The sequence below is a fragment of the Perognathus longimembris genome, chromosome 3 (assembly GCF_023159225.1).
Source record: "Perognathus longimembris pacificus isolate PPM17 chromosome 3, ASM2315922v1, whole genome shotgun sequence".
Classification (NCBI taxonomy): Eukaryota; Metazoa; Chordata; class Mammalia; order Rodentia; family Heteromyidae; genus Perognathus; species Perognathus longimembris.
Genome location: NC_063163.1, coordinates 69,583,016 through 69,609,647, shown reverse-complemented (window position 1 = coordinate 69,609,647; position 26,632 = coordinate 69,583,016). Strand labels below are relative to the sequence as shown.

General features: G+C 47.2%; 1 protein-coding gene across 1 annotated transcript in view; it reads right to left on the bottom strand.

Moving 5' to 3' along the window:
• The window catches only part of Fbn3 (fibrillin 3), a 108,858-nt gene that overhangs the window by 19,480 nt on the left and 62,746 nt on the right, over nt 1-26,632 (bottom strand). Inside the window, 17 exon segments of the mRNA XM_048340645.1 lie at nt 3,866-4,018; nt 4,399-4,524; nt 5,342-5,469; nt 6,626-6,680; nt 7,028-7,032; nt 7,749-7,917; nt 8,342-8,464; nt 9,076-9,198; nt 9,233-9,358; nt 9,479-9,601; nt 9,781-9,903; nt 12,165-12,290; nt 21,552-21,594; nt 21,596-21,678; nt 22,152-22,208; nt 22,211-22,273; nt 22,388-22,511. Of these exon segments, the coding sequence (XP_048196602.1) occupies nt 3,866-4,018; nt 4,399-4,524; nt 5,342-5,469; nt 6,626-6,680; nt 7,028-7,032; nt 7,749-7,917; nt 8,342-8,464; nt 9,076-9,198; nt 9,233-9,358; nt 9,479-9,601; nt 9,781-9,903; nt 12,165-12,290; nt 21,552-21,594; nt 21,596-21,678; nt 22,152-22,208; nt 22,211-22,273; nt 22,388-22,511 (1,750 nt within the window).

The following is a 26,632-nucleotide window of genomic DNA, read 5'->3' as shown; positions in this document are numbered from 1 at the left end:
AGACTGTGTTCCAGATAGTCCAAGGCAAAAAGTGAGGCCCTATTTGAAAAAGAAAGAAAATAAAAAAAGGCTGGGAACGTGGTTCAAGTGGTAGAGAACCTGAAGCTGCCTCCCAAATGCAGTACAGGGTGAATAACTGAATCTCCTTTATTCTTATTTCCTAGAGCTCAACACCCAGAGCCCAGATATGCTCAACAGTGACTCTTCCTATGGGGCTGTACACTGGGTTGCACAACATTTCCTCAGAATCAGAATGTGATATTATTTGGAAACTCTTGTCTTTGCAGATGTTATTAAGTTAAAAAGAAATGGGACTGGAATAAGGTGACCCCTGAAGTTCAATGAATAGTGGAGTCATAAAAAGAGACTTGGAGAGGGTAGAGAGTAGTAGTTCATGCCTGTAGTCTTGGCTATGTGGGAGGTAAAGATAGGAGGATCAAGGTCCAAGGTTAGCCCAGGAAAAAAACAAGAGACCCTATCTAAAAGATAACAAAAGCAAAAAAAAAAAAAAAAAAGAAAGAAAAAAAAAAGAAAGAAAGATGAGGCTGGGAATATGGCCTAGTAGTAAAGTGCTCACCTCGTATACCTGAACTCAGCACCACATATGTAGAAAAAAGATGGAAATAGCATTGTGGCTCAAGAGATAGAGTGCTAGCCTAGAGCAAAAAGAAGCCAGGGACAGTGCTCAGGCCCTGAGTCCATGCCTCAGGACTGGCGACAAAAACAAAACAAGTAAACAAAAATCAAATAAACTTTGCCCCTATTCCCACAAAAAAAAGAAAGAAAGAAAAATAAAAGAAAAAAAAGGGAAGGGGCTGGGAGCATGTCCTCTGTGGCAGAGTACCTAGCAAGTGAGAAAGAGGTCCTGAGTTCAAAACCTAGTACTGCCAGTAGAAAAAAGAAAAAGGAAGAGAGGGAGAAGGAGGGACAGAAAGAATGAAGCAGAGACTAGAGTGATCTAACTACACACCAAAGACCATCAAAAAGCTCATCAGAGCTGGGCACTGGTTGCTCACACCTGTAATCTTTGTTACTCAGAAGGCTAAGATCTGGGGATTGTGGTTCAAAGTCAGCCTGGGCAGGAAAGTCCCCATAAGACTTTTATCTCCAAGTAAAACCAGAAGTGGTGCTGCAGCTCAAGTGGTAGGAGAGCTAGCCTTGAACACAAAGAGTTCCTGAGTTCAAGTCCCAGGACTGGCCAAAAAGAACATCAGAAAGGAGCTTCTGAGGCTGGGAATGTGGCTCAGTGGTAGAGTGCTTGCCTAGCATGCATGAGGCCCTGGGTCCAATTCCTCAGTACCACATACACAGAAAAAGCCAGAAGTGGCTCTGTGGCTCAAGTGGTGGAGCACATGCCTTAGGCAAAACAAGCTCAGGGATAGTGCCCAGGTCCTGAGTTCAGGCCCCAGGACTGGCAAAAAAAAAAGAAAGAAAAGAAAGGAGCTTCCACTGGAGTCCTCAGAGCCCAGCTTTGCCAATACCTTGACTCTGAGCTTCTAGCCTCCAGAATTGCATTTCCTAGAGTCACCAGGTTGCTGGCAATGGGAAATAGCAGCCCCAGGAATGCTATCGCTTTGACCTGGCCCCATTCCTGATGTTCTTTCTGGATCTTGTTCTGTCTACTAACAGGTTGTTTGTGAGAGAGACTGGCTATGTAGCCCAAACTGGCCTCGAACTCCTCCCACCTCTGCCTCCTAAGTGCTGTGATTACAGGTGTGCACACCACGCCTGACTTCTAACAGGCTGTATCCCAGCTGTCAACAAGGTTAGCTCCATCCTACCAGCAGCTCTGTCCTTCCTACCTCAACTTCTCTCTGTTAGGTCCTCTCCCCAGTGTAGGCTAACACAGGAGATGTCTTCTGCATCCTTTAGCAAAGTCTGTGTCAATGAAGAGCTGTGAGTCTTTGTTTCAGTCCAGTCATTCCTGTCAAGTCGGTCTTGCAGATAGAGAGATTTCTGCACTGACGGTGTCACGTTGACCTTACGGCCATCTTTGCCATGTGGAATGGAAATGCCGGGGTCACCATCATCCCAAGATAGTGCTCCTCTAGGCTTTCACTCCCAAGCAGTCCCAGAGCTATGGTGAAAGAAGCCTGGAGGGAGAAAGAAGCCAGAAGCTGCCTTGTTTTAATTGGAAATCAAAAAGGGCTTTTGTGGCAAATGTTAGGTTTTTAAAGTAGGTAGCTGGTAAAGGAGAACGCCACGCGGTATTCAGGCAGGAAAGAAAGTTTATTACCGAACTGCTGGCCTGTGGCCAAGATGATCCATGGCCCGAGAGAAAGGAGAGAGAGAGAGAGGGACTCCCACTCGGCCCTGCCTTATATCTAGGGCAGGGGCAAGGGGTGTGGCCAGGTGGATTAGGATGTGACCTCAGGGAAAGAGGAGGTAACTGCCTCCAGGTCTGCTGGTTACCAGGTAACTGGGTGGAGACTTAATGAGGTGGGGGCATCTACATGGAGCCTTCCAGGGACAGACCTTACAGCAAAGACTCCTTGGATTGCAGTTCGAAGCCAGCCAGGGTAGAAAATCTCTTAAACTCCATCTCCCAATTAAGCAGCGAAGAGCCAGGCTGGAAGCATGGCTGAAGAGACTTATCTCTTACCAGCCAAATGCTGGAAGTGGAGCTCAAGTGGTAGAGTACTAGCCTTGAGCACAAGTGCTCAGGGACAGTGCCCAGGCCTGAGTTCAAATCCTGTGAATGCCAACAGGGGCAAGCCATCCCAGCAACAAGCACCTAGACCACTGGGACTCAGCCAGTTCCGGGAACAAGTATCATGGAGTGGAGTAAGAGGAAAATGATCGCATCCAAAATGGAGTCACTTTGTCTCACCCTTTCAAAATTAATCAGAGCCGGGGGATCAAGAGATAGTAGCTTTTCCATCTAATGTCCATAACTGAGTACAAGAACTAGCCAAGTCACCCCAATTTTTAATTTTGTGCCCTAAACCCTTCCTTTTGCCTTAATATTTTTTTTTGTCCAGCCCCTACCTCATGAGACTTCTTCCAGGCTTCATTCAAGGACTGGCATCTACCACCAAGGGACCCTGCTGCTCGCCTTCTCCAGGAGTGGCCACATTTCTGCCTTTTACCCCTAATGCCGATGCCCCTTGCCAGCAGGAAGCAGCCAGAGAGTCTTCGCCCTTTTTCATAACTATTAAAAGGCTGGAATGTTAGGTCCTCTCCCTGAGGGCTCCATGTAGATGCCCCCACCTCATTAAGTCTCCACCCTGCAGACCTGCAGACCTGGAGGCAGTTACCTCCCCTTTCCCTGAGGTCACATCCTAATCCACCTGGCCACACCCCTTGCCCCTGCCCTAGATATAAGGCAGGGCTGGGTGGGGGTCGCTTCTTCTCTCCCTCCTCTCCCTTCACTCTCTCTCTCCCTTCTCTCCGGCCATGGATCATCTTGGCCACAGGCCAGCAGTTCGGTAATAAACTTTCTCTCTTGCCTGAATACTGCGTGGTGTTCTCCTTTACCGGCTACCTACTTTAAAAACCTAACACTCTCCCTCATCTGACAAGCCAAGCATTCTCCTTTAGAGCCCAATGTTCCTCTGAGTTTCCCTAGGACTGCCTCTTCTCCAGCCTTGGTGGAGGGGGAAGGGAAGAGGGGCATGTGTCCCAGGTTTCTCTGTGTTTCCTCCCCAACCCCTGACAGACACATGGTGAGCCTCACAGAGTAATTGTGCATGTCACCAAGGGCTTTTCCCACCACCAATTCATCCTGAGTTTGCAAAGCCTGCAAATTGGAAGAAAGGCTGCTTTTCTTATCCATGTGGGGAACATAATCTTGACTCTAGCTGTCACCAGTGCAAGGCTGTCCAGTTGCCCAAAGAACAAGGGAGGGGAAGGGAAGGGCACTCACAGCTGGTAGTTATGGGGCAGGCTTTGCAAGGTCTGTTCCATGCCTGGCCAATGTTGTAGGAGCAGATGCACATCTTCTGAGTGATGTTGAAGGCCAGCTTGTGCCTACAGGTGCCATTATTATAATAGCGAAAGCACATGCTTTTTCTCATATCTGTCCTTGGCACTGGGAGAGAAGAATAGGGGAATGGGTGTTCCAAGACACAGGAAGACAGAAACACACAGATGAAATCACTCCTGGATTCATTTGAACATTAGGAACTTGCTCTATCTCCCCCAACACACTTGTGGGAGTGAGAGCCTTTCATGATTTAGCCTTTGTTGGGCAGTCCACAACCTGAGTCCATGGCAGCCCTGGGCTTTTGAATTTTCCAATATTGTTCATGGATGCATAATCAGCACTTCAAATATGTTCACCCTTCCTTTCCCCTATCAAATACATGTCTTTGTGTATTACCAAGGCTTAAAGATTCTCAGCAGTTCCTCCCATACCACATGCTGTTGCAGGTGCCCGCCCCCCATCACAATTCCTACCCATACAGTTGTTGCCGCCATTGACTTGCAGGTACTCTGCAGGGCAGATGCAGGAGTAGTTTCCCAGGGTGTTGTAGCATGTTTCCGGGCCACAGACACCCAACTGTGTGGCACACTCATCAATATCTGTAGGGGGAGGGTGGTGTGGGGGCAGAGGGGACAGGCAGTGTATCCAGTGATTGTCTAGGCAACTGTAAACCCTAGATTCAGTGGAACAACTTCCTTCTAGGTTTCAGTCTATTTACAAAATCAGCTTGAAATTATACAGACACTTTAGAGATGTGGAAAGATGCAATCAGAGTATTAAGTGGAAAAGTGTAGTATAACAAGTGTTTAACAAAAAAAATCTAGCCAGGCACTGGTGGCTAACATCTGTAATCCTAGCTACTCAGGAGGCTGAGATTTAAGGATCTTGGTCCAAAGATAGCTTGGGCAGGAAAAGCCCATGAGATTCTTATCTCTCAACCACCAAAACTGGGGCTACAGGTGTGACTCTAGTGGTAGGATACCAGCTGTGAGCAAGCAAGATGAGTAAGATGAGTCCCTGAATTCAATCCACAGTACTACCAAATAAATATGCCCTCCCCCCAACTCTTGGTAGATAATGCTAAAAATGATAATCACAAAAAAGCTCAGAGCAGGTGAGTCTAGGCTCCACCTCTCCATAAAAGCAACTATTAAGGAGACAAAAAGTTAAACAATGGTGACTCACACCTCTAATTCCAGCTACTTGGGAAGCTGAAATAAAAAAGGATCACATTTCTGGGCCAGCAAAGGCAAAAGTTCTTAAGATCCCCAACTCAAGCATCAATTCAGGTGTGGTGGCCTGTGTCTACCACCCCAACAAACCAACAATGTAGGAAGTGTAAACAGGAGGATTATAGTCCAGGTAGAATATCAGAAAAGGAGAGCCTGACTCAGCACAGGGAGAGTCCACACTCACCCTTGCAAACACAGGTGTCTTCACTGAGGTGGTACCCGCGTGGGTATTCACACTTGAAGCTGCCGAAGGTGTTGGCACAGTTACCTCCCTGACATAGCCCAGGCAGTTCCTAGCATTCATCAATGTCTGTGTGGAAACAAGAGCAAGCTAAACCCCAGCTGAGGACTTAAGGGACACTCACGGGCTGCCCTTCAACAACCCCCAAGGGTTATCTGTGACTGTTGGACCTTTGGAGGATCTGCCTCAAAGGCTGGACCTAGACTCCTTTGAGTCAGAATTGGCTCCTTTCCATCCATTTGTGAGTCAGTCCTGTCCATTCTCCCATCTATGTCTCTCCAGCCTCATTACTCCCCATAGAGGGCTGATGGGAAGCTAAGTGAATGGCTATGAAAAGCTGCCAGCAATGTGTGGAGAAATAGGATCAGTGGAGGAGGAAGTGAAGGATAGAATTGGGGGGATAGATAGATAGGTGGATGAGAAGTGGATGAGTGGGTGGATAGGGGGTTGGTAGATGGACAGAGCAGATGGAGGTTGAGGGACACAGGAATGAGGATAAGCAAATGGATGGGTAGATAGGTAGATGGATAGATGGATGATGAATAGATGGGTGGATAGAGGTTTGTAAAGGTGGTTGGGTGACTAGATATACCAATAGAAATGGATGATGTACAGATGAATGGGCGAATAGCCAACAGATGCTAGACAGATGAGGAATCAGTGGATAGCTGGATGGCAAGAAGGATGGATGGTAAATGATGGATGGTGGTTAGGTAAATGAAAAGATGGATGAATAAGTTAATGGATGGATAGTGAGCAGGTAGATAGATGGATGGGTAGACAAAAGAAATGAAAAAAAAAAAGAAATGAGGAGCTGGGGATATGGCCTAGTGGCAAGAGTGCTTGCCTCGTATACATGAGGCCCTGGGTTCGATTCCCCAGCACCACATATACAGAAGATGGCCAGAAGTGGCACTGTGGCTCAAGTGGCAGAGTGCTAGCCTTGAGCAAAAAGAAGCCAGGGACAGTGCTCAAGCCCTGAGTCCAAGGCCCAGTACTGGCCAAAAACAAACAAACAAAAAGAAATGACTGAAGACTATTTTTAAACCAATGCCAACTAAAAGCATGGTTTGGCTCTGCTGCTTGGCCTCCAGGTGGGTGAAAAAAATGTTCCCAGGGCCACTCAACAAGGTACTTTGGTGCAGTGATGATAAGAGAAAGGTTCCCAAGGGAGTCAAAGGACAAAGAAATGGACAGATGGGCAGAGGGGCTTCTGGGAACTCAACTTCCAGAATGAGAGTATTGGGGTTGGGCCGGAAGCCCTTACCGCCCGGGCACAGGGCTCTGTACTCACCTGCAAAGGAAATGGACTCTAGTGAAGGGCCATGGGGAAGGACACTTGGGCAACAAGAAATGGGAGAGGGAGATCCCCCAAAGGTGCTCAGGATTGGGAGCCTCCATCCCACTGATTCATCCTCCCATTTACTTACATCCTGGGCCTCTTGCAGGCCAAGAGATGTTGACAAATCCTGGGAATGCCTAGGATCCAGTGTCTATAAGTGCAGAAGTATCTGGGTATGTGTAAGGTGGTGCCCATATTCAATTTGTGAGCAGGCAGATCATGAGGCAGCAGCTTTGCATATGTTGTTCCTGCACTGTAGACCCTTCCCTTTTTTCTGCTAGGAAAACTCTTACTCGTCCTTCAAAAGCTCTCAATTCTTCTGTGTAAAGCCTTCCTTTGGCCCTTTTCTCTCCCTAGCTTTCTCCTGGGACATAAACCTCAAACAGATCCGTGGCTCTCAGATTTCCAGGTGAGGGGCAAGGTACCACAACAGTGGTTTGTCCTTCTCTGGGTCCTCAGCCCCCAGCAAAAGGTCCCAAAGAATTTTCAATGTATGTTCACTGTGATAGACTATTAAAAAAAAAAAAAAACCAACAACTTGAGGCTGGGAATATGGCCTAGTGGCAAGAGTGCTTGCCTCGTATACATGAAGCCCTGGGTTTGATTCCCCAGCACCACATATATAGAAAATGGCCAGAAGTGGAGCTGTGGCTCAAGTGGCAAAGGGCTAGCCTTGAGCAAAAAAAGCCAGGGACACTGCTCAGGCCCTGAGCCCAAGGCCCAGGACTGGCCAAAAAAAAAAAAAAAAAAAGAAAAAGCCAGGGACAGTGCTCAGGCCCTGAGTCCAAGGCCCAGGACTGGCAAAAAACAACAACAACAAAAAAAACCTTAAATTTTCCAAAAGCAATCTTGAGGAAGGCCTGGCTCATAAAGGCCAAGGGCAGAATGTATGACCCAAGATTATGCCTCCCTCACCAGTTCTCATTTTCCCTCTATGAGTAGAGATGTCCCCTAGGCTCCCCAGTCTCTATGGCTGAACCCCAGCAGTGGCCCCCACTCTGTAGGAACTATTCATTTGTGTTTCCCATTGGACACAGTTCACAGGGGTTGCCCCAGGCTCGGCACAGGGAGCAACAGCAGAAGGCTCGGGTGACCCTAACTCCAACCTCAGCACTACAGGAGACACCACCATCCCCTCGGCTGTGCCTGTCCATAAAACAGTTCCCAGCCCGGGTGTCTGCACAGTCAGAAAGGGATAGTTAGCAGGAAGTAGAGGAAAAACTGAGTGTGTGTGTGTGTATGTGTGTATCTGAGGCAATGTATTTTTAATTGTTATCTCCATGGACCCTGTGCACATGCATGTGCTTCTGTGTGGTTCTTTGTGTAACTTTCTCTGTAACTGTTGTGTGGGTACCTGTATGCCTTTGTGTACCTCTCCATTTAGTTCTGTGTATGTGTGCATGTGTATGAAACTGTGCATGTATGTGGTTGGGTGTCTAGACCAGATGGCTAGAACTCCCCAGATGAGAAAAGCCTCATGTCAGCAAATGTGCCAACTGTCTGAGGAGCAGGTAGACACGCACAGATAGACATCCATGGAAACCCAGGTCCTAGCTACATGGACCCCAGGGCCTTTTGGTTGGAGCCAAGTATTAACTCACCCACACAGGCCACTCCACTGGGGTTCAGCTTGAAATCCTGGGGGCAGTTGCAGAGATAGCTGCTGGGAGTGTTGATGCAATGTCCATTGATGCAATTCTCAGGATCTGCACACTCGTTGACATCTGGGGGGACATGCACTGTCATTGGCTGGGAGCCCTTACCCCATCCCTTCCTCTCCATTGTTTAGAGTCTGCTGCTCTTGAGAGCCAGATGGAAGGGGACAGAGCCTCCAGAGTGTGCCTACCCTGCTCTGTCTGATTCAGCATAGGTTTGCCCCCTGCAAACTCTCCATCCTAGGCTCCCCACAGGTAATACACAAAACCCAGATTTAGAAAATGCTTTCAAACCAAGGGCTGGCAAACTTCAACTTATGGGTGAAATCTGGCCACAGCTTGGCTGTGTCAATAAGGTTTTATTGACAACTGGCCATACCTGCTCATTCACATATTGTCTATGACTGCATTGGAGACACGGTGGTGGAGCTGAGCAGTGACAACTGAAATAATATGGCTTGCAAGGGGAAAATAACTACCATCTGCTCATTTTCAAAGACACATAACTGGAGGAGCACTTGGGCAGCTGTAGGGGAGGACACACTTATTCATTCACTGCTGATTCAGGGGATGGTACTAGGCCAACAAAACAAGATGACATAAACAGGGAGTGATGAGAGACTACACTAGAAGGAGCAGGCTGCATCTTGCAGCCCATTCCTCTGTTCACTAACACATACTTGTGCAGTGACTGCCACCACAGTCTAGCTCATAGCCATCCTCAGAGAGGCAGTGGAACGTGCCTGGCAGGTTCCCACAGCTCCCAGGCACACACAGTATCTCAAGTGTGCATTCATCCACATCTGACCCCCATACCCTGGCAGGCCCAGGACTCACCCTGGCAAGCTCTATGGTCCTCAATAGGACTGAAGCCCATCTCACATTCACAGCAGTACCCACCCAGGACATTGAGGCAGTGGCCATTCTCAAAGAGATCCATGTCCTTTGCGTATTTGTCCCTGTCTGAGAGGCCCAGAGGCATAGACATCTGGAGGCCAGTTGGGCTGGGACCCACTCAGGGTGGGGGAAGAAAGTCCTAGGGCCCCAGGCTACTACCTGGTGGCTGCCTGGCCCTATACTCACCTGCAGAGGAGACTCCATCCCCAGCCAATCCTGGGAAGCAGCCACAGCGATAACTCCCAGGGATACTAAGGCAGTCAGCTCTGGGGCTGCAGTGATGCTCTAGGGTGGTGCATTCATCCATGTCTGTATGAAATCGGAATACAGAACCCTCAAGCATGTGCATTAGGGGGCTGTGAGGAGGCACACCCTGCACCCCAGCTATGTGTGGCCCTTAGAGACACCCCTGAGTCCAAGAAGCCCCACCTGTCTCCACCAGCCTCTTCCATTTTATAGGGATCCCCTCCTTTCCCCCAGGTACTCACCATGGCATTCAAAGCCATCCCCCACCCAGCCTGGATGGCACCTGCAGCTGAAACTCCCAGGGATGTTGAGGCAGGAGGCATGGCTGTCACAACTGTGCTGGCCCAGCTCACATTCATCCAGGTCTGAAAGGAGAGAGAGCCAAGTGAAACCTAGGCTCAGAAGGGAAGAAGCAGGACAAGAGCAAGGTATATGAGCTAGCCCTTCTACCCAAGGAGCTTCCATGTTCCTTCAGAACCCAAGAGAGGAGCTCCCAAGCCCTTAGGGAAATACTTGAGCAGCATTCAGAAATGGTCTAAAATGGCTAGAGGTATGGCTTAAGTGTTAGGGCATGAAAGTGTGACCCAGCACTAATGCGTGGCTCAAGTGGTAGGGTGACTAAAGCATCAGGGGGAATAACTCAAGCAATAGGGCTCAGCCTAAAGCAGTTGGGGCATGGCCCAAATGCTAGAAAGCATGGCTCAAGTGGCAGTGGTGGGCTTAAGCATCAACACAGAGTTGATTCTTTTATGTAATATTTGTGTCAGTACACATAAAAAGAACAATGGAGCCCAAGTGTGGGGAATTGTGGCCTTTAAAAAGGTATATTCAAAGTGCCAACTCCTCCAATATTTGAATTGATCTCATCTGGACATGGCATTTCTGTAGACTGTTGTAGGGGTCTTTGCCCACCCCCCCCCACCTGCGGGAGAGATGGGGAAGCACGCCCGACTGGGGCGGGTCAAGAAAGGAGAAGGGTCGATGGACCGCCGGCACCCAGTGCCCCCCCTCACCGGAGGACAATCAGACAGAGTCCGGGAGAATGTCTGCACATGTCTAGCTTTATTGAGGTAGATCCTTCTATTAAACAAGGCACAGGAGCCAATCAGGTCAAAGATCGGCAGGAAGGCTGGGAATATGGCCTAGTGGTAGAGTGCTTGCCTCGCATACATGAGGCCCTGGGTTCAATTCCCCAGCACCACATATATAGAAAAAGCCAGAAGTGGTACTGTGGCTTAAATCTAGAGTTTATCCTTGAGCAAAAAGAAGCCAGGGACAGTGCTCAGGCCCTGAGTCTCAAGTGCCAGGACTGGCAAAAAAAAAGAATAAATCTAATAAATATTACAAAAAAAAAGATCGGCAGGAAGGAGAGGGGTATACGTGCACCTATCTAGGGACTGTGAAAGGAGGCCTGAGCTGTCCGTCAAGGGTGGAGGGCCGAGGGACCAATCCTAAGAGGCAGCCCTCCAGGTTCACCACCAGGCGCCATCTTGGCCACACATGGTCCCAAGGCTGGGAGGCGGGGCCAGCTAGAACCGCCTTTCCAGGTTCTGCTTAATAGCCACACGTGACCCCGGGGCGGAAGACAGGCGGGGCAAACTAGGACCTGCTTTCCAGGTTGCGGAGTAACAGCCACGCAGCCCCAGGGCTGGGAAACAGGCAGGCCAGCTAACTGCCTCCGGGCATTGCCCCACAGACTGTCACTAAATTGAGATTATCTTGGTTTAGTGATTCCTGATCCAACAACTACTCCTTTTAAGAGTGAAAGTTAGACACAGGCAGAGAAAAGAATACCACTTGAGGCCAGGTGTAGTGGTATATGCCTGAAATCTCAGCCACTCAGGAAGGGAGGATCACGATACACAAAAGCCCAAGGCCCTATCTGGAAAATAAACAAAAAGCAAAAGGGTTGTGGATGTGGCTCAAGTGGTAATGTGTCTGCCTGGCAAGTGTGAAGCCCTGGGTTCCATCCCCAGTGCAGAGAGAGGAGACAGAGGGGAGAGAGGGAGAAGAGAGAGAGAAGAGAGCAGAGAGGAGATGGAGAGAGGAAGAAGATGGGAGAGGAGAGCAGAGAAGAGATAGAGATGGAGGGGGGGAAGGGGAGGGAGTGAGAGAGAAAGAGAATTCAAGAGGGAAGGAACAAAAAAGGGAAAGCGGGAGGGACATGACAAAATAGACACACCTCATATACATACAAGGCAGCAGTTAGCGCGCTGTTACTCCAAACCAAAGAACGGCAAAGAAGCTGGAGAGATGTGTGAGACAGATGCTCCCTCTAAATCCCCTCCTACACGCCTCATGGAGACAGACTAAATCTCTGGGGTTTTAAGCCAGCAGGCATGTGTTCATTTGTTGTTGCAGCCCTGGAAAGCTAATTCTATAACTATACAAATATTTAAATGTTCATCCTTGTATCATGCAAAATTATCAGGCTTGGCTGATAATGTGGGAAAGTTCCAATGTACCACTGGGGCCCCATATAGCTGTTTAAGGGGAGCCCCAGGCCAATTTATTCTCAAGAGGACTCATTAGTGGAAATCTCTAAGAATGAATTCTGACTGGGCTCTGCCCTGAGGCACAGACACAGTCCTGATCCTCCCACCCCTATGGCTGACTGCTGGCTCACCAGAGCAGCCTGTGGCCCCCTTCCTGATGATATAGCCCAGCTGGCAGTGGCAGACAAAAGATCCCTTTGTATTCTCACAGTTCCCGTGGAGATAGAGGTGAGGGTTCAGGTTGCACTCCTTCACATCTGTGAAGGAGAGGGCATGAGGCCTGAGGACCAAATGCTGAGGTGATGGGAGAAAAGTGAAAGGGGTAGGAGACTACAATATTCCTAAATGTGCTGCCACTCTAGGTAGGGGTCCCAAGGGTGGGAAGCTTCCTCTAGTACTAAGACTGGGCATGTCACAGTGCTTATTCATGGAACATATCAGGCAAACACTCCCAAAGGGATTTGGGAAACACTAGGTTTCATAAAGCTTACTAGGAACTGAGTGCTAGAAGCTCATACTGTAATCCTAGATTCTGAGAAGGCTGAGACATGGGCTGGGGATATGGCCTAGTGGCAAGAGTGCTTGCCTCCTATACATGAGGCCCTGGGTTCGATTCCTCAGCACCACATATACAGAAAATGGCCAGAAGTGGCGCTGTGGCTCAAGTGGCAGAGTGCTAGCCTTGAGCAAAAAAGAAGCCAGGGACAGTGCTCAGGCCCTGAGTTCACGGCCTAGGACTGGCCAAAGAAAAGAAAAAAGAAGGCTGAGACATGAGGACTGAGGTTTTTTCTTTTTCTTTTCTTTCTTTTTTTTTTTTTTTTGCCAGTCCAGGGGCTTGGACTCAAGGCCTGAACGCTGTCCCTGGCTTCTTTTTTGCTCAAGGCTAGCACTCTGGCCGTTTTCTGCATATGTGGTGCTGGGAAATTGAACCCAGGGCTTCACATATACGAGGCAAGCACTCTTGCCACTAGGCCATATTCCTAGCCCAGGATCGAGGTTTGAAGCCAGCCTGAGCAGGAAAGTCCATGAGACATTTATCTCCAATTAACCAACAAAAAGCTAGAAGTGGAGTTGTGGCTCAAGTGGCAGAGTGCTAGCCTTGAGCAAAAAGGTTCAGTGCCCAGGCCTTGAGTTCAAGCCCTAGGATGGATAAGCATATTCACAAAACGTTTTTTGCAAGACTAACTCCAAAATAATAATCAAAAGCCAGTCTAGGCAGGCACTGGTGGCTCACGTCTGTAATCCTAACTACTACAGGCTGAGAGCTGAGGATCACAGTTCAAAGTTGGCCTAGACAGTTAAGTCCATGACATTCTTACCTTCAACAAACTACCAAAAAAAGCCAGAAGTGGAGCTGTGGCTCAAGTGGTAGAGCACTATCTTTGAGCAAAAGCAGCTCAAGTATAGTACCCAAACCCTGAGTTCAAGCCCCAAGACCAGGGGAAAAAAAAGCCAAGCATATAAACCACTTTGAATTAAAATTCCAGTATTAGACAGGTGCTGGTGCTCATGCCTGTAACCCTAGCTGCTCAGGAAGCTCAGATCTGAGGATCATGGTTTGAAGCCTGCCAAGGCAGGAAAGGCTATGAGACTCTTATCTCCAATTAACCACCAGAAAAAAGGAAGTGGCACTGTGGGCTCAAAGTGGTAGAGTGTTAGCTTTGAGCAAAAGAGCTCAGGGACAGGGCCCAGTCCTGTTCGAGACTCAAGACCAACAAAAATAAGTAATTAAACAAACAAATGAGTTACATTGGTATGTCTTGGAATTACCTCAGCTCTGCCTTGCCAGGGGACCCAGCAACACACCTAATCCCCAGATCCAAGGACCACCTATGGCTAGGTGAGGCCAGGGATTGTGCCACCCAAACAGCCCAAGGGACTCTCAAACCAGGACTAAGAGAATACAGTTCTGAGTCTCTTTTTTCACTGGCCTCCTTTCCATGCAAAAAACAGCCAGGTGCTTGTGGCTCATGCCTGTAATCCTAGTTACTCAGGAGGCTGAGACCTGAGGATCATGGTTTGATGCCAGCCTGAGGAAGGTAAGTCTATGAGACACTTATTCCAATGAACTATCTTTAAAAAGAAAAAAAAGCTGGAGGCTGGGAATATGGCTTAGCGGTAAAGTGCTTGCTCTACATAAAGCCCTGTGTTCGATTCCTCAGCATCATAGGAACAGAAAAAGCCCGAAGTGGCGCTGTGGCTCAAATGGTAGAGTGAGCCTTGAGCAAAAAGAAGCCAGGGATGGTGCTCAGGCCCTGAGTCCAAGCCCCAGGACTGGCAAAAAAAAAAAAAAAAAAAAAAAAAGCTGGAAGTGAGAGCTGGGAATACAGCTTAGTGGTAGAGTGCTTAACTAGCATACACGAGGCCCTGGGTTTGATTCTCAGTACCACATAAACAGAAAAGGCCAGAAGTGGCGCTGTGGCTCAAGTAGCAGAATTCTAGCCTTGAGCAAAAGATGCTTGGGGGCAGTGCCCAGGCCCTGAGTTCAAGCCCCAGGACTGACAAAATAATAATAATAATAAAACTGGAAATGGAGCTGTGGCTCAAATGGTAAAGGGCTAGGCTGGAGCAGCACTCAGTGACAGCACCCAGGTCCCAAGTTCTAGCTCTAATGCTAGCATATTAGAAAAAAAAAAAAAAAGCCAGCTATAGGCACACCTGTAATCCTACCTAACCATGGAGTCTAAGAACTGCAAGAAAGTCCTGTGACACTCTAATCTCCAATAAATTACCAAAAAAGCCAGAAATGGCACTGTTGCTCAAGTGGTAGCACACTAGCCTTAGGGAAAAAGCAGCTCTGGGAGAGTGCCCAGGCCCTAAATTCAAGCCCTGGGACGGGTACAAAAATGAGAAAAGAAAGAAAGAAAGAAATGGGGCTGGGAATATGGCCTAGTGGCAAGAGTTCTTGACTCATATATATGAAGCCCTGGGTTCGATTCCCCAGCACCACATATATAGAAAATGGCCAGAGGTGACGCTGTAGCTCAAGTGGTAGAGTGCTAGCCTTGAGCAAAAAAGAAGCCAGGGACAGTGCTCAGGTCCTGAATTCAAGGCGAGGACTGGCAAAAAAAAAAAGAAAGAAAGAAATGGAAACCCTTTGTTGGCAAAACTTTTTTTTTTTCAAAAACAATTTTGGCTTATTTTATTTTAAAAAGTCAACCTTATACATAAATATGATAAAACCAATCACAAATGTCTCTACAAAATAATAAATATGGAAATTAAACAAACATATAAATGGTACCATTAACTCTTCTGTATTTCCTATGTGTGTATGTTTATACCTTGCTCCCCAATTTTCTCAAACCTAATGTTAACTCTGCTGTTACTATGACACCCTAAACACACAATTCTGTGTATTCCTCCATTGCAATAAAACATTGCTAGGAAGGGCACTTCTGTGATTCACATTCTGGTTCAGTTTGGACCAAATTTGTAACTGTTGTAATAAACAGCAGAAAGGCTACCCCTCAATCTACAAGAACTAAGAAATCTCTTTGGGTTATGGTACCTGTGCTAAATGTAAAAGATATTAATACTTGTAGTTTAAGTTAGCTCCTGGCCTATGCCAGTACTAAGTACTCTTAATACCTTTCACCAAAGTCAGAGAAGTAACTACACAATATTAAATCCTAAAAGGAGACCCTTCACAAAGCAAAACCCAAAAGAAATAACACAAAGCCAGTTACCCTACATCCAAGGTCTACAAGTATTAAAATATACACAAATGTCTATGATAAAAAGGACACTAAGAAGTTCTAGGTTTAATTTTTTTTTATTAATTGGACATAAATTTTTTTACAAGGTGTTGTGCAAAGAGGGTGCAGTTACATAGTAGGGCAGTGTGTACATTTCTTGTGATATCTTACGTCCTGTTTTTCTATCCCTTGTCTAGGTCAGGTTGACATATATGCAATATACAATGTATCAAGAACATATACAGTATTCACAGACTTGGTCTCTACTGTCTCTCCGTCTCCCTTTGTTAACAGTCATATATCAGGGAGATCATGCCCCTTTGTTTTCTGTGTTCTAGGCTTGTCTCACTCAACATTATTTGTTCAAGTTCTGACCATTTCCCTGCGAATAACAATATTTCACCATTCCTAATCGCTATGTAGTATTCCATTGTGTATAAGTACCATATTTTTTGGATCCATTCGTCTGTGGAGGGGCATCTGGGTTGTTTCCATATTTTGGCTATTGTGAATTGTGCCGCGATAAACATGGAAGTACAAATGCCTTTTTGATATTTTGGATTTTGCTGTTTAGGATAGATGCCTAGGAGTGGTATGGCTGGGTCATAGGGTAGGTCTATATTGAGCTTTTTGAGAAACCTCCATACTGTTCTCCAAAGTGGTTGTACTAATTTGCACTCCCACCAACAATGGAGAAGGGTTCCTCTTTCCCCACAGCCCCTCCAGCATTTGTTGTTTCCTGAGTTCAGAGTATAGGCCATTCTAACTGGGGTGAGGTGGTATCTCAGGGTTGTTTTTATTTGCATTTCCTTTACTAGCAGGGATGTTGAGCATTTCCTCATATGTTTCTTTGCCATTTTTATATCTTCTCTTGTGAAGTCTCTCTTTAGCTCTTTTGCTCATTTCCTAATAGGTTTATTGGGCTTGGAGGGGCTTAGTTTTTTGAGTTCTCTGTAGATGACCGATATCAGGCCTTTGTCTGTTGCTGTGCTGGTAAATATCCTTTCCCATATCGTTGGCTGTCTTTCTATTTTGGTGGCTATGTCCTTAGCTGTGCAGAAACTTTTTAATTTGTAGTAGTCCCATTTGTCGAGTCTTTCCCCTATTTGTTGTGCCCCTGGGACTCTATTCAGGAAGTTCCTTCCTGTGCCTATAAGTTCTAGTGTCTTTCCTACTCTGTCCTTCAGTAGTTTCAAGGATTCAGGTCTGATGTTGAGGTCCTTGATCCATTTTGAGTTGATCTTGGTGCATGGTGATAGGCTTGGGTCTACTTTGAGTTTTCTGCATATGGCTGCCCAGTTCTCCCAGCACCAGTAGTTAAAGAGGCTATGTTTATTCCATTGTATGTCTTTAGCTCCTTTGTCGAGTATCAGTTGGCTGTAAGAGTGCGGTTTTATTTCTGGATCTTCAGTTCTAATCCATTGGTCTTCCGATCTGTTTTTATACCAATACCAGGCTGTTTTTGTTATGATGGCCTTGTAGTAGAGCTTGAAGTCTGGTATTGTGATACCTCCTGCACTGCTTTTTTTTTTGCCTAGAATTGCTTTGGCTATTCTAGGTTTTTTGCTGTTCCATATGAATTTATGGATTGCTTTCTCTATTTCAGTGAAGAATGTGGCTGGGATTTTGATAGGTATTGCATTGAATTTGTATAACAATTTGGGCAATATGGCCATTTTCACTATATTGATTCTACCTACCCATGAGCATGGGAGGTCTTTCCATCTCCTTGTGTATTCTTTGATTTCCCTTATTAGATTTTTGTAGTTTTCATTGAATAGGTCCGTCACGTCCTTGGTTAACTTGATCCCTAGGTACTTTATTCTTTTTTTGGCTACTGTAAATGGAATTGTTTCCATAATTTCCTTTTCTGTTTGTCTATTGCTGGTGTACAGAAAAGCTGCTGACTTTTGTGGGTTGATTTTGTATCCTGCTACTTTGCCAAATTGGTTTATTAGGTGTAGGAGTTTGGGTACTGAGTTTTTTGGGTCCTTCAGATATAAGATCATGTCGTCTGCGAATAGGGATAACTTGATTTCTTCCTTGCCGATGTGGATCCCTTTGATGTCCTCCTCTTGCCTTATTGCTATGGCTAGGGATTCCAGCACTATGTTGAACAGAAGTGGGGAGAGTGGGCATCCTTGTCTTGTTCCTGAGTTTAGGGGGAATGATTTAAGTTTCTCTCCATTTAATATGATATCAGCAGTTGGTCTGTTGTATATGGCTTTTATTGTTTTGAGGAATGTTCCATCTATTCCTGTTCTCTCCAAAGCTTTTAATAGGTATGGATGTTGTATTTTGTCAAAGGCTTTTTGGGCATCGACTGAGATAACAATGTGATTCTTGATTTTAGTTCTGTTTATGTGGTGAATTACGTTGATTGATTTATGGATGTTGAACCATCCTTGTGACTGAGGGATGAAGCCTACTTGGTCATGATATATGATATTCTTGATCAGTTTCTGGATCCTATTAGCTAATATTTTATTGAGGAGCTTTGCATCTGTGTTCATTAGTGATATTGGTCTGTAGTTCTCTTTTTTTGTTGGATCTTTGCCTGCTTTGGGAATGAGTATGATATTAGCTTCATAGAATGAGTTTGGGATTTCTCCCTCCGTTTCTATTTCGCGGAAGAGTTTGAGGAGTATTGGAATTAGCTCCTCACTAAAGGTTTTGTAGAATTCGTTGGTGAATCCATCTGGGCCTGGGCTTTTCTTAGTAGGGAGGTTCTTGATTACCTCCTGTATCTCACCATAAGTTATTGGTTTATTTAGTTGATTTATTTCTTCTTGGTTCAGTTTGGGCAGTTTGTACTTCTCTAAGAATTGATCCATTTCTGTAAAATTATTGTTTTTTGCTGAGTAGAGGTTTTGGAAATAGCTCCTTATGATTGTTTGAATATCGTGTGTACTTGTTGTAATTTTTCTGGTGGAGTCCCTGATTTTACGAATATGAGTCTCTTCTCTTCTTTTTTTTGTAAGTCTTGCAAGGGGTCTGTCAATTTTATTTATTTTCTCAAAGAACCAGCTTTTAGTCTTATTTATTTGTTGAATGGCCTTTCTATTTTCAATCAGATTTATCTCTTCTTTAATCTTTGTGATCTCTCCCCTCCTAGTCGTTTTAGATTCTGTCATTTCTTGTTTCTCCAGTTGTTTTAGTTTCATCGTGAGGGTATTCACCTGCTCTGCTTCCATTCTTTTAATGTGGGTGCTGAGTGAAATGATCTTGCCCCTCAGTACTGCCGTAGCTGTGTCCCATAGGTTTCTTTGTGATGTGTTTTCTTTGTCATTGTGGCTTATGAATTCATTGATTTCATCTTTAATTTGATCTGTGGCCCAAGTGTTGGATAGCAGCGTGGGGTTTAGCCTCCAAGAGTGTGTATAGGCTCTGTGGTATCCTTTGTTGTTGAGGGTTACCTTTAATCCACTGTGATCAGATATAATACATGGGATGACGTCAATACTTTTGTATTTGCTGAGGTTCTTTGTGTGGGCTATGACGTGGTCTATTTTGGAATATGATCCATGGGCTGCTGAAAAGAAGGAGTATTGGGTCTCTGTAGGGTGAAAGGTTCTATATAGGTCTGTTAGATCCATTTGGGAAATGGTGTTATTTAGGTCCTCAGCTCCCTTACTAATCCTCTGGGTGTTGGATCTGTCTCTTGGAGAGAGAGGAGTATTAAAGTCACCCACTATGATTGTGTTTGCATCTATCTTGCTCTGTAATTCTTTGAGAATTTGCTTGACATATGTCGGGCCTCTTTTGTTTGGTGAGTATACATTTATCACCGTGATTTCTTGATTCTGGATTTTTCCTTGTATTAATATGTAGTGTCCTTCTTTGTCTTTTTGAGTGGACTTTAAAGAGAAGTCCAGCTTGTCTGAGATCAGAATGGCTACACCTGCTGTTTTGGTGGGTGCATTTGCTTGGTAGATCTTGCTCCATCCTTTCACTCGAAGCCTGTTTTTGTCCCTTGCTGTAAGGTGGGTCTCTTGTAGACAGCATATGTCAACTTTTTGTTTGCGAATCCATTCTGCCAGTCTGCTCCTCTTTATCGGGGAGTTTAAACCATTTATATTTAAAGAAATCAAGGATAAGGGTGTTTTTTCTCCTTCCATTTTCTTGGTGGACTGTTTTTTCCTCTTTTTTTTTTTTCTTGTCTTTAGTGAGCTGGTGTTTCTGCTGGACTTTGGCTATTGAAGTTTCTTTCTGATTCTGTCTGTGTGTCTTTTACGATCTCTGTTGGGTGGGGTTCCCCTCTTAATATTCGCTGTAGGGCTGGTTTTTTATTCACATACTCCTTTAGCTCCTCTTTGGTGTGGAAAGATCTGGTTCTCCCTTCGAATGTGAACTCCAATTTCGCTGGATATTTGATCCGAGGTTGTAAATTGTTATTCTGGAGTACTTGGATGGTGTTCTTCCACTCACTTCGAGCTTGGTAAGTTTGTGTGGATAAGTCGGATGTTATTCGAATCCTCTTCCCATTGAAAAAAGTTTCCTTCTTCGCTTTGGCTGAATTCAGAATTTGCTCTTTAATCTTGAGGTCTGTAGTCTTGAATATTATGTGCCTTGGGGTGGCTTTCCTGGGGTCTGGCCTGCCAGGTGTCCTATAGGCTTCGGTTACCTGGATGGGGTACCCCGTGAGATTGGGGAAGTTTTCTGCAATAACTTTATTGAGAACATGATTAAGCCCTCTGCTCTGGTATTCGGCTCCTTCTTCTATTCCAATTATGCGCTGATTATATCTCTTGTCTTTGTCCATTAGTTCCTGGATTAGTCTTTCCTGAAGCTTCACCTTTTCTTGGAGTATGGTCATTTTCTGGTTGTTGTCAGCTGCTTCATCGTCCAGGCGAGAGATTCTGGATTCTATATGGTCCACTCTTTGTGTTATGGTTTCAATTGCGGAGTTTATGGATGTCAGAGAGCTATTTATGGTTGTCATATCAGCTCTGATCGTGGAGATTTCTTCCTTTAAAGAGTTGTATTTTAAATCTATTTTTTCATGCATTTCAATTCTCAGGATGTGGAGATTTTCTTTAAAGGCAGCTTGCATTGTATCCATTTTTGCTTCCATTTCTTTAAAGCAGGCTTGCATTGTAACCAGTTTTGCTTCCATTTCTTTCTTGGCTTCCTGGGTGTCCTTCCAGATTTCCGCTCTAAATTCCTGGAATTGTTTTCTGATTTCATTTCTGACGCTTTCGATCATTCCTGTTAACATGGCCTCATTTGCTTTTTTAGTCTCCATCTCCTCTTCAGTCGTGCTGCTTTTTGGAGCTGGCGAGTTGGCTTGCCCTTTGATGAACTGAGTTATGTTTCTTTGTGATTTGCGCATCTGGAGATCTGTATGGCTTCTCAGGTTTGGTTTGTAGCTCTTCTCTCCCTCCTGTGTAGACGTGTCTACAGCAGCAGGTGCTGCCGCTGTGGCCCTGCCCACCAGTGCAGGGTACACCTACCAGAGAGGGCGCTGTCGCCAGGGGCCCCGCCCTCCTGTGCGCTGTGCGTCCACTGCAACAGGCACTGGCAAAACTTTTGCCAGTGGTGATTTTAAAGCATAGCTCTCTGAGCAGAGCATGGCTCTCTGGTTAGTGCATGTTCCACAAATGCAATTCAGAAAAGCAAAAGGTTTCTTGGAAACAGATACCACAGACCTTGAAGAGTGGGTCCCCAGGTGCTGGAGGACCTGAAGAGACCTTGAGGCCTGCCTGGAGCCCTATGGGTCTACAGGGATGGGTCCTGGGGTTTGTGGTGCTCAGGTACCGCCTCAGAAAAGCTGTGGGGTTTGCATGCGGCCTCCCCCACCCTTTGGCCCCAGCCTCTCACCAACACAGGTCTCTGGGTCAGGTGTGGCTGTGAAGCCCTCGTTAGCACAGGCAGCCGTGTCTGCCAGGCTTGTTGATGCACTGGCCTTAGCCACAGACGACCGCGTTTTCCACACACTCGTCCACATCTGTGGGAGTGGGGACAGAGGGTGGGCTGCCGACGGACAGGGACATGGTGGGAGCCCCAGAATTCCTTCCGAGAGCACCAGAAGCCCACAGGCCAGGCCCGGGGATGCTTCAGCTCTGACTGGATGCAGTCTGGAATGAGCCCTGCAGGATTCCGAGACAGGATGGTGCCAGTAGCTCCACATCTGGCGCCAGAAGAAAAGAGGGAAAGAGACCTCGTGCACACACATGTGCACACGCAAACTACATCCACTATGCGCATTTACCCGCACATGCTTATGGCCTGCCGAAGCACAGCCATCAGATTTTGCGCATGCCCATCCACCTACACATGCGCACAAGCACCTTGCTGTACATCCTCACACCTACATCTACTTGCGCGTGCGCATCTGCCCACCCAGTGTGTCCACTCATACATGCATACCTGTCCACCAACACACAACCCTCCCCACCCAGCACATGCACTCTCACCCACCCACGCATGCCCTCCCATTGGGCATCAGTGTGTAGCCCTGTCCACAAATGCACCGAAGCTGCCCTCAGTGTTCGCGCACTGCACCTCGCAGTCAACATTTCCCACCTGGCACTCATCGATATCTGTGGAAGGTGGGATTGGCGGCAGGGGTCGGGCATAAGTAGGGGCTGGTCTAGGGACCACCCGGAAGCGAGGTGGGGGCGGGGCTCAGGACCGGCCTGGTGGCTCAGTCTCACCCTGGCAGCCCTGAGACTCAGTTGCGTCCTGAAAGCCTGCGTGGCAAATGCAGCGGAAGGCGCCTATGAGGTTGACGCACTGGCCGTGGGGACACAAGCCGTCCCGCAGGGTACACTCGTCGACCTCTGTAGGGGTACCCACAGCTGGTGGGGATCCCTGGTGAGGTAGGGACCTGCACCCCACCTGCGGTATTCACAGCCGAGTGAGACACTCAGGCACACACAGAAGGGTGCCTGTGCTACTTAACAAGCATGTCCTCATGCCACAAGCTGGGGCACATACACAACCCGCCCAGATTCACACCCAGATGGAGGGCCACAAACACCCGCATGTGTGTGAGCACAAGCACTTGTGCACAGGCGCAAATGTACAAATAAATATACACACAAAAAAAACCAGAACGCATGACTCATGCCTATAATCCTAGCTTTATAAGAAGTTGAGATCTGGAGGATCACAGTTCAAAGCCAACCTGAGCAGGAAAGTCCATGAGACCTAGTGCCAAAATAACTAGCAAAAAGCAGGGCTGGAGGTTTGGCTTAGGTAGTAAAAAACGCCTCTGAGCAAGCAAGCCAACCTAGCAGGAGGCCCTGAGTTAAGGCTCTCTTACCAAAAATCAAAACAGGGACGAGGAAGATGGTGCTGCCACAGTAGGGAGGCACCCCGACTCGCTCCAACTGAATAGCGAGCTGGGAACTCCAGCACCCAACACCCCATAAGAACCCAACAAAACCAGCAGCCAGAAGCAGTGGAGAAATGCAGGAAACAAAAAGGAGCAAAAAAAGAAGAGCCTATATAACCTGCACGGAGCAGGAGAATCTCTGGGGTACCCTCCCCCCACCAGCCGACCCTGGCCCGACCAGGGCCAGGCTGGGAAAGGGGACCCGGCGAACGGCAGACCGACTGCCGAGAACTCACACCAGGAGCGCAGAGTCCAGACAGCAGGACTCAACGGACCCCAGGGCGATGGCGGACCAAGACACACGGCGGCTACGGGAAGTTCGGGTCCACACGGCCAGGAACGGATGTGAGCGGCGGGGGAACCAAGTGGTGCAGAAGGGGAGAGCCAGGGATGCCACCACGACCTTTCACCATACCCCAGCACTCCACCCCCGAAGGACCAACTGCGGCGCGGGACACACACGCAATCCAGGACCAGTGAGTCCCCCATTGCCCCCTCCTCCAACAGGAGACCAGCTATCAGAGACCCAAACCCTACAAAGAAGCTAGAACTCCCTCCCCCCCTCCCCACCCTGAGGGAACAAAGAACCCCCATATCAGGCAGGAAGGTCCCATAAGGCTCTGGGAAGACACAGGAGCTAACAGGGGAAGGGCGGAGCAGCGCCAAGGCAGCAGTGGAGCCTGAACCAGCTGCACTGGCCCCACCCCCTTCCCTACAGGGGCACAGGGATGGCAGGCATTGCAAGCCCCACCTGAGGCACCTGGGCCTGGCAGACTTTTTCAACTAAAATCACAGACACTGGTGGGCAATACCAGCACAGCAGGGACACCTGGGCCTGATCACGCACCCTCCTCACAGTGGAGGCGCAGTCTGAGGGCGCTAACCCGCGCCTGGACAGTTGATCCCACTGGGCCCCACACATACCCCCCTCCCACAGCGGACTCGAGGGAGGGTACAAGCACAACCCAACAACCCAGGGATCGTTCTGGTAGGCGTACTCCGCTCAGGTGGGCAGGGCCACAGCGGCAGCACCCGTTGTAGTGGGCGCACAGCCCACAGGTGGGCGGGGCCCCCAGGGACAGCGCCGCTCAGGTAGGCGTAACCCACTCAGGTGGGCAGGGCCACAGCAGCAGCGCTTGCTATGGTAGGTGCACCTACACAGGAGGGCTGAGCTCTCCATCGGCCCGGGCCCACTCAGTTTGGCGCATTTCGCACAAGTGGGTGGGCCGCCCCTCAACAACACCGGTCCAGGAGCAGTCCACACAGGAAGGCCAACTGCCTGAGAGGTGAGCTCCACTGACCAAGATACAGAGTGGAAAAAAGAACCAAAGAAGAGATAAGCCTCCACACCACGCTGAATCAGCAACCAGCAAACCCGCAACAGGGGCACGCTAGGGTAAGCACAACACAGTGGCAGGAAACTGTCCCGCAGAGAAAGACACAGAACCTACCAGCCCCCACGTGCAGGGAGAGTGACTGCCTCAGCAACAACCGAGAAGGTCACGCTCACCCATTGGGCAACAAGGTTCAACAGCCAAACCCAAACCCAGAGCCAGGACACAAGTCTCCCACTGATGGACCAGCGGGAACCAGCACAAAGCCAAACCAGGGAAGCTACCCACAGATCTCCAGATGTGCAAATCACAAAGAAATATAACACATTTCATCAAAGGGCAAGCCAACTCGCCAGCTCCAAAAAGAGCACGACTGAAGAGGATATGGGGAATAAAAAATTAACTGAGGCTATGTTAGCAGAAATGATGGAAAACCTCAGAAACGAAATCAGAAAACAATTCCAGGAGTTCAGAGTGGAAGTCTCGAAGGACATCCAGGAAGCCAAGAAAGAAATGGAAGCAAAAATGGATACAGTGCAAACCTCCGTTAAAGAAGACCTTAACATTCTGAGAAGTGAAATGCATGAAAAAATAGATTTAAAATACAACTCTTTAAAGGAAGAAATTTCCACAATCAGAGCTGATCTGACAACCATAAATAGCTCTCTGACATCCATAAACTCCGCAATTGAATCCACAGCACAAAGAATTGACCATATGGAATCCAGAATCTCTCTTGGACGATGAAGCAGCCGGCAACAACCAGAAAATGACCACACTCCAAGAAACGGAGAAGCTTCAGGGCAGACTAATCCAGGAGCTAGTGGACAAAGACAAGAGATATAATCTGCGCATAATTGGACTAGAAGAAGGAGCCGAGTACCAGAGCAGCGGGCTTCATCATATTTTCAATAAAGTTATTGCAGAAAACTTCCCCAATCTCACAAGGGACCCCATCCAGGTAACTGAAGCCTATAGGACACCTGGCAGGCCAGACCCCAGAAAAGCCACCCCAAGGCACATAATATTCAAGACTTCAGATCTCAGGAATAAAGAGCAAATTCTGAATGCAGCCAAAACGAAGAAAGAAATTTTCTACAATGGGAAGAGGATTCGAATAACAGCAGACCTCTCCACACAAACCTACCAAGTGCTAAGTGAGTGGAAGAACACCATTAAAGTTCTACAGGCCAACAATATGCAACCTAGGATTAAATATCCAGTGAAACTGGACTTCACATTCGAAGGGAAAACCAGATCTTTCCATAGCAAAGAGGATCTAAAGGAGTATGTGAATAAAAAACCAGCCCTACAGCGAATTCTAAGAGAGGAATCCCACCCAACAGAGATTGTACAGGACACACAGACAGAAACAGAAACAGAAAGAGCAGCTCACTAAAGATAAGAAAAAAAAAAAAGAGGAAAAAACAGCCCAACAAGAAAATGGAAGGAGGGGCTGGGGATATGGCCTAGTGGCAAGAGTGCCTGCTTCATATACATGAGGCCCTGGGTTCGATTCCCCAGCACCACATATACAGAAAATGGCCAGAAGTGATGCTGTGGCTCAAGTGGCAGAGTGCTAGCCTTAAGCAAAAAAAAAAAGAAGCCAGGGACTGTGCTCAGGCCCTGAATCCAAGCCCCAGGACTGGCCAAAAAAAAAAAATGGAAGGAGAAAAAAGACTCTTATCCTTGATCTCCTTGAATATAAATGGTATAAACTCTCCGATAAAGAGGAGCAGACTGGCAGAATGGATCCACAAACAAAAAGTTGCCATCTGTTGTCTACAAGAGACCCACCTTACAGCAAGGGACAAAAACAGGCTCCAAATGAAAGGATGGAGCAAGATCTTCCAAGCAAACGCACCTACCAAAACGGCAGGTGTAGCCATCCTGATCTCAGACAAGCTGGACTTTTCATTAAAATCAACTCAAAAAGACAAAGAAGGACACTACATTTTAATACAAGGAAAAATCCAGAATCAAGACATCACGGTGATAAATGTATACTCACCGAACAAAAGAGGCCCCACATATGTCAAGCAAATTCTCACAGAACTACAGAACAAGATAGACGCAAACACAATCATAGTGGGAGACCTAAATACCCCACTCTCCCCAAGAGACAGATCCAACACCCAGAGGATCAGCAAGGGAGCTGAGGACCTAAGTAACACCATATCCCAAATGGATCTGACAGATCTATACAGAATATTCCATCCTACAGAGAC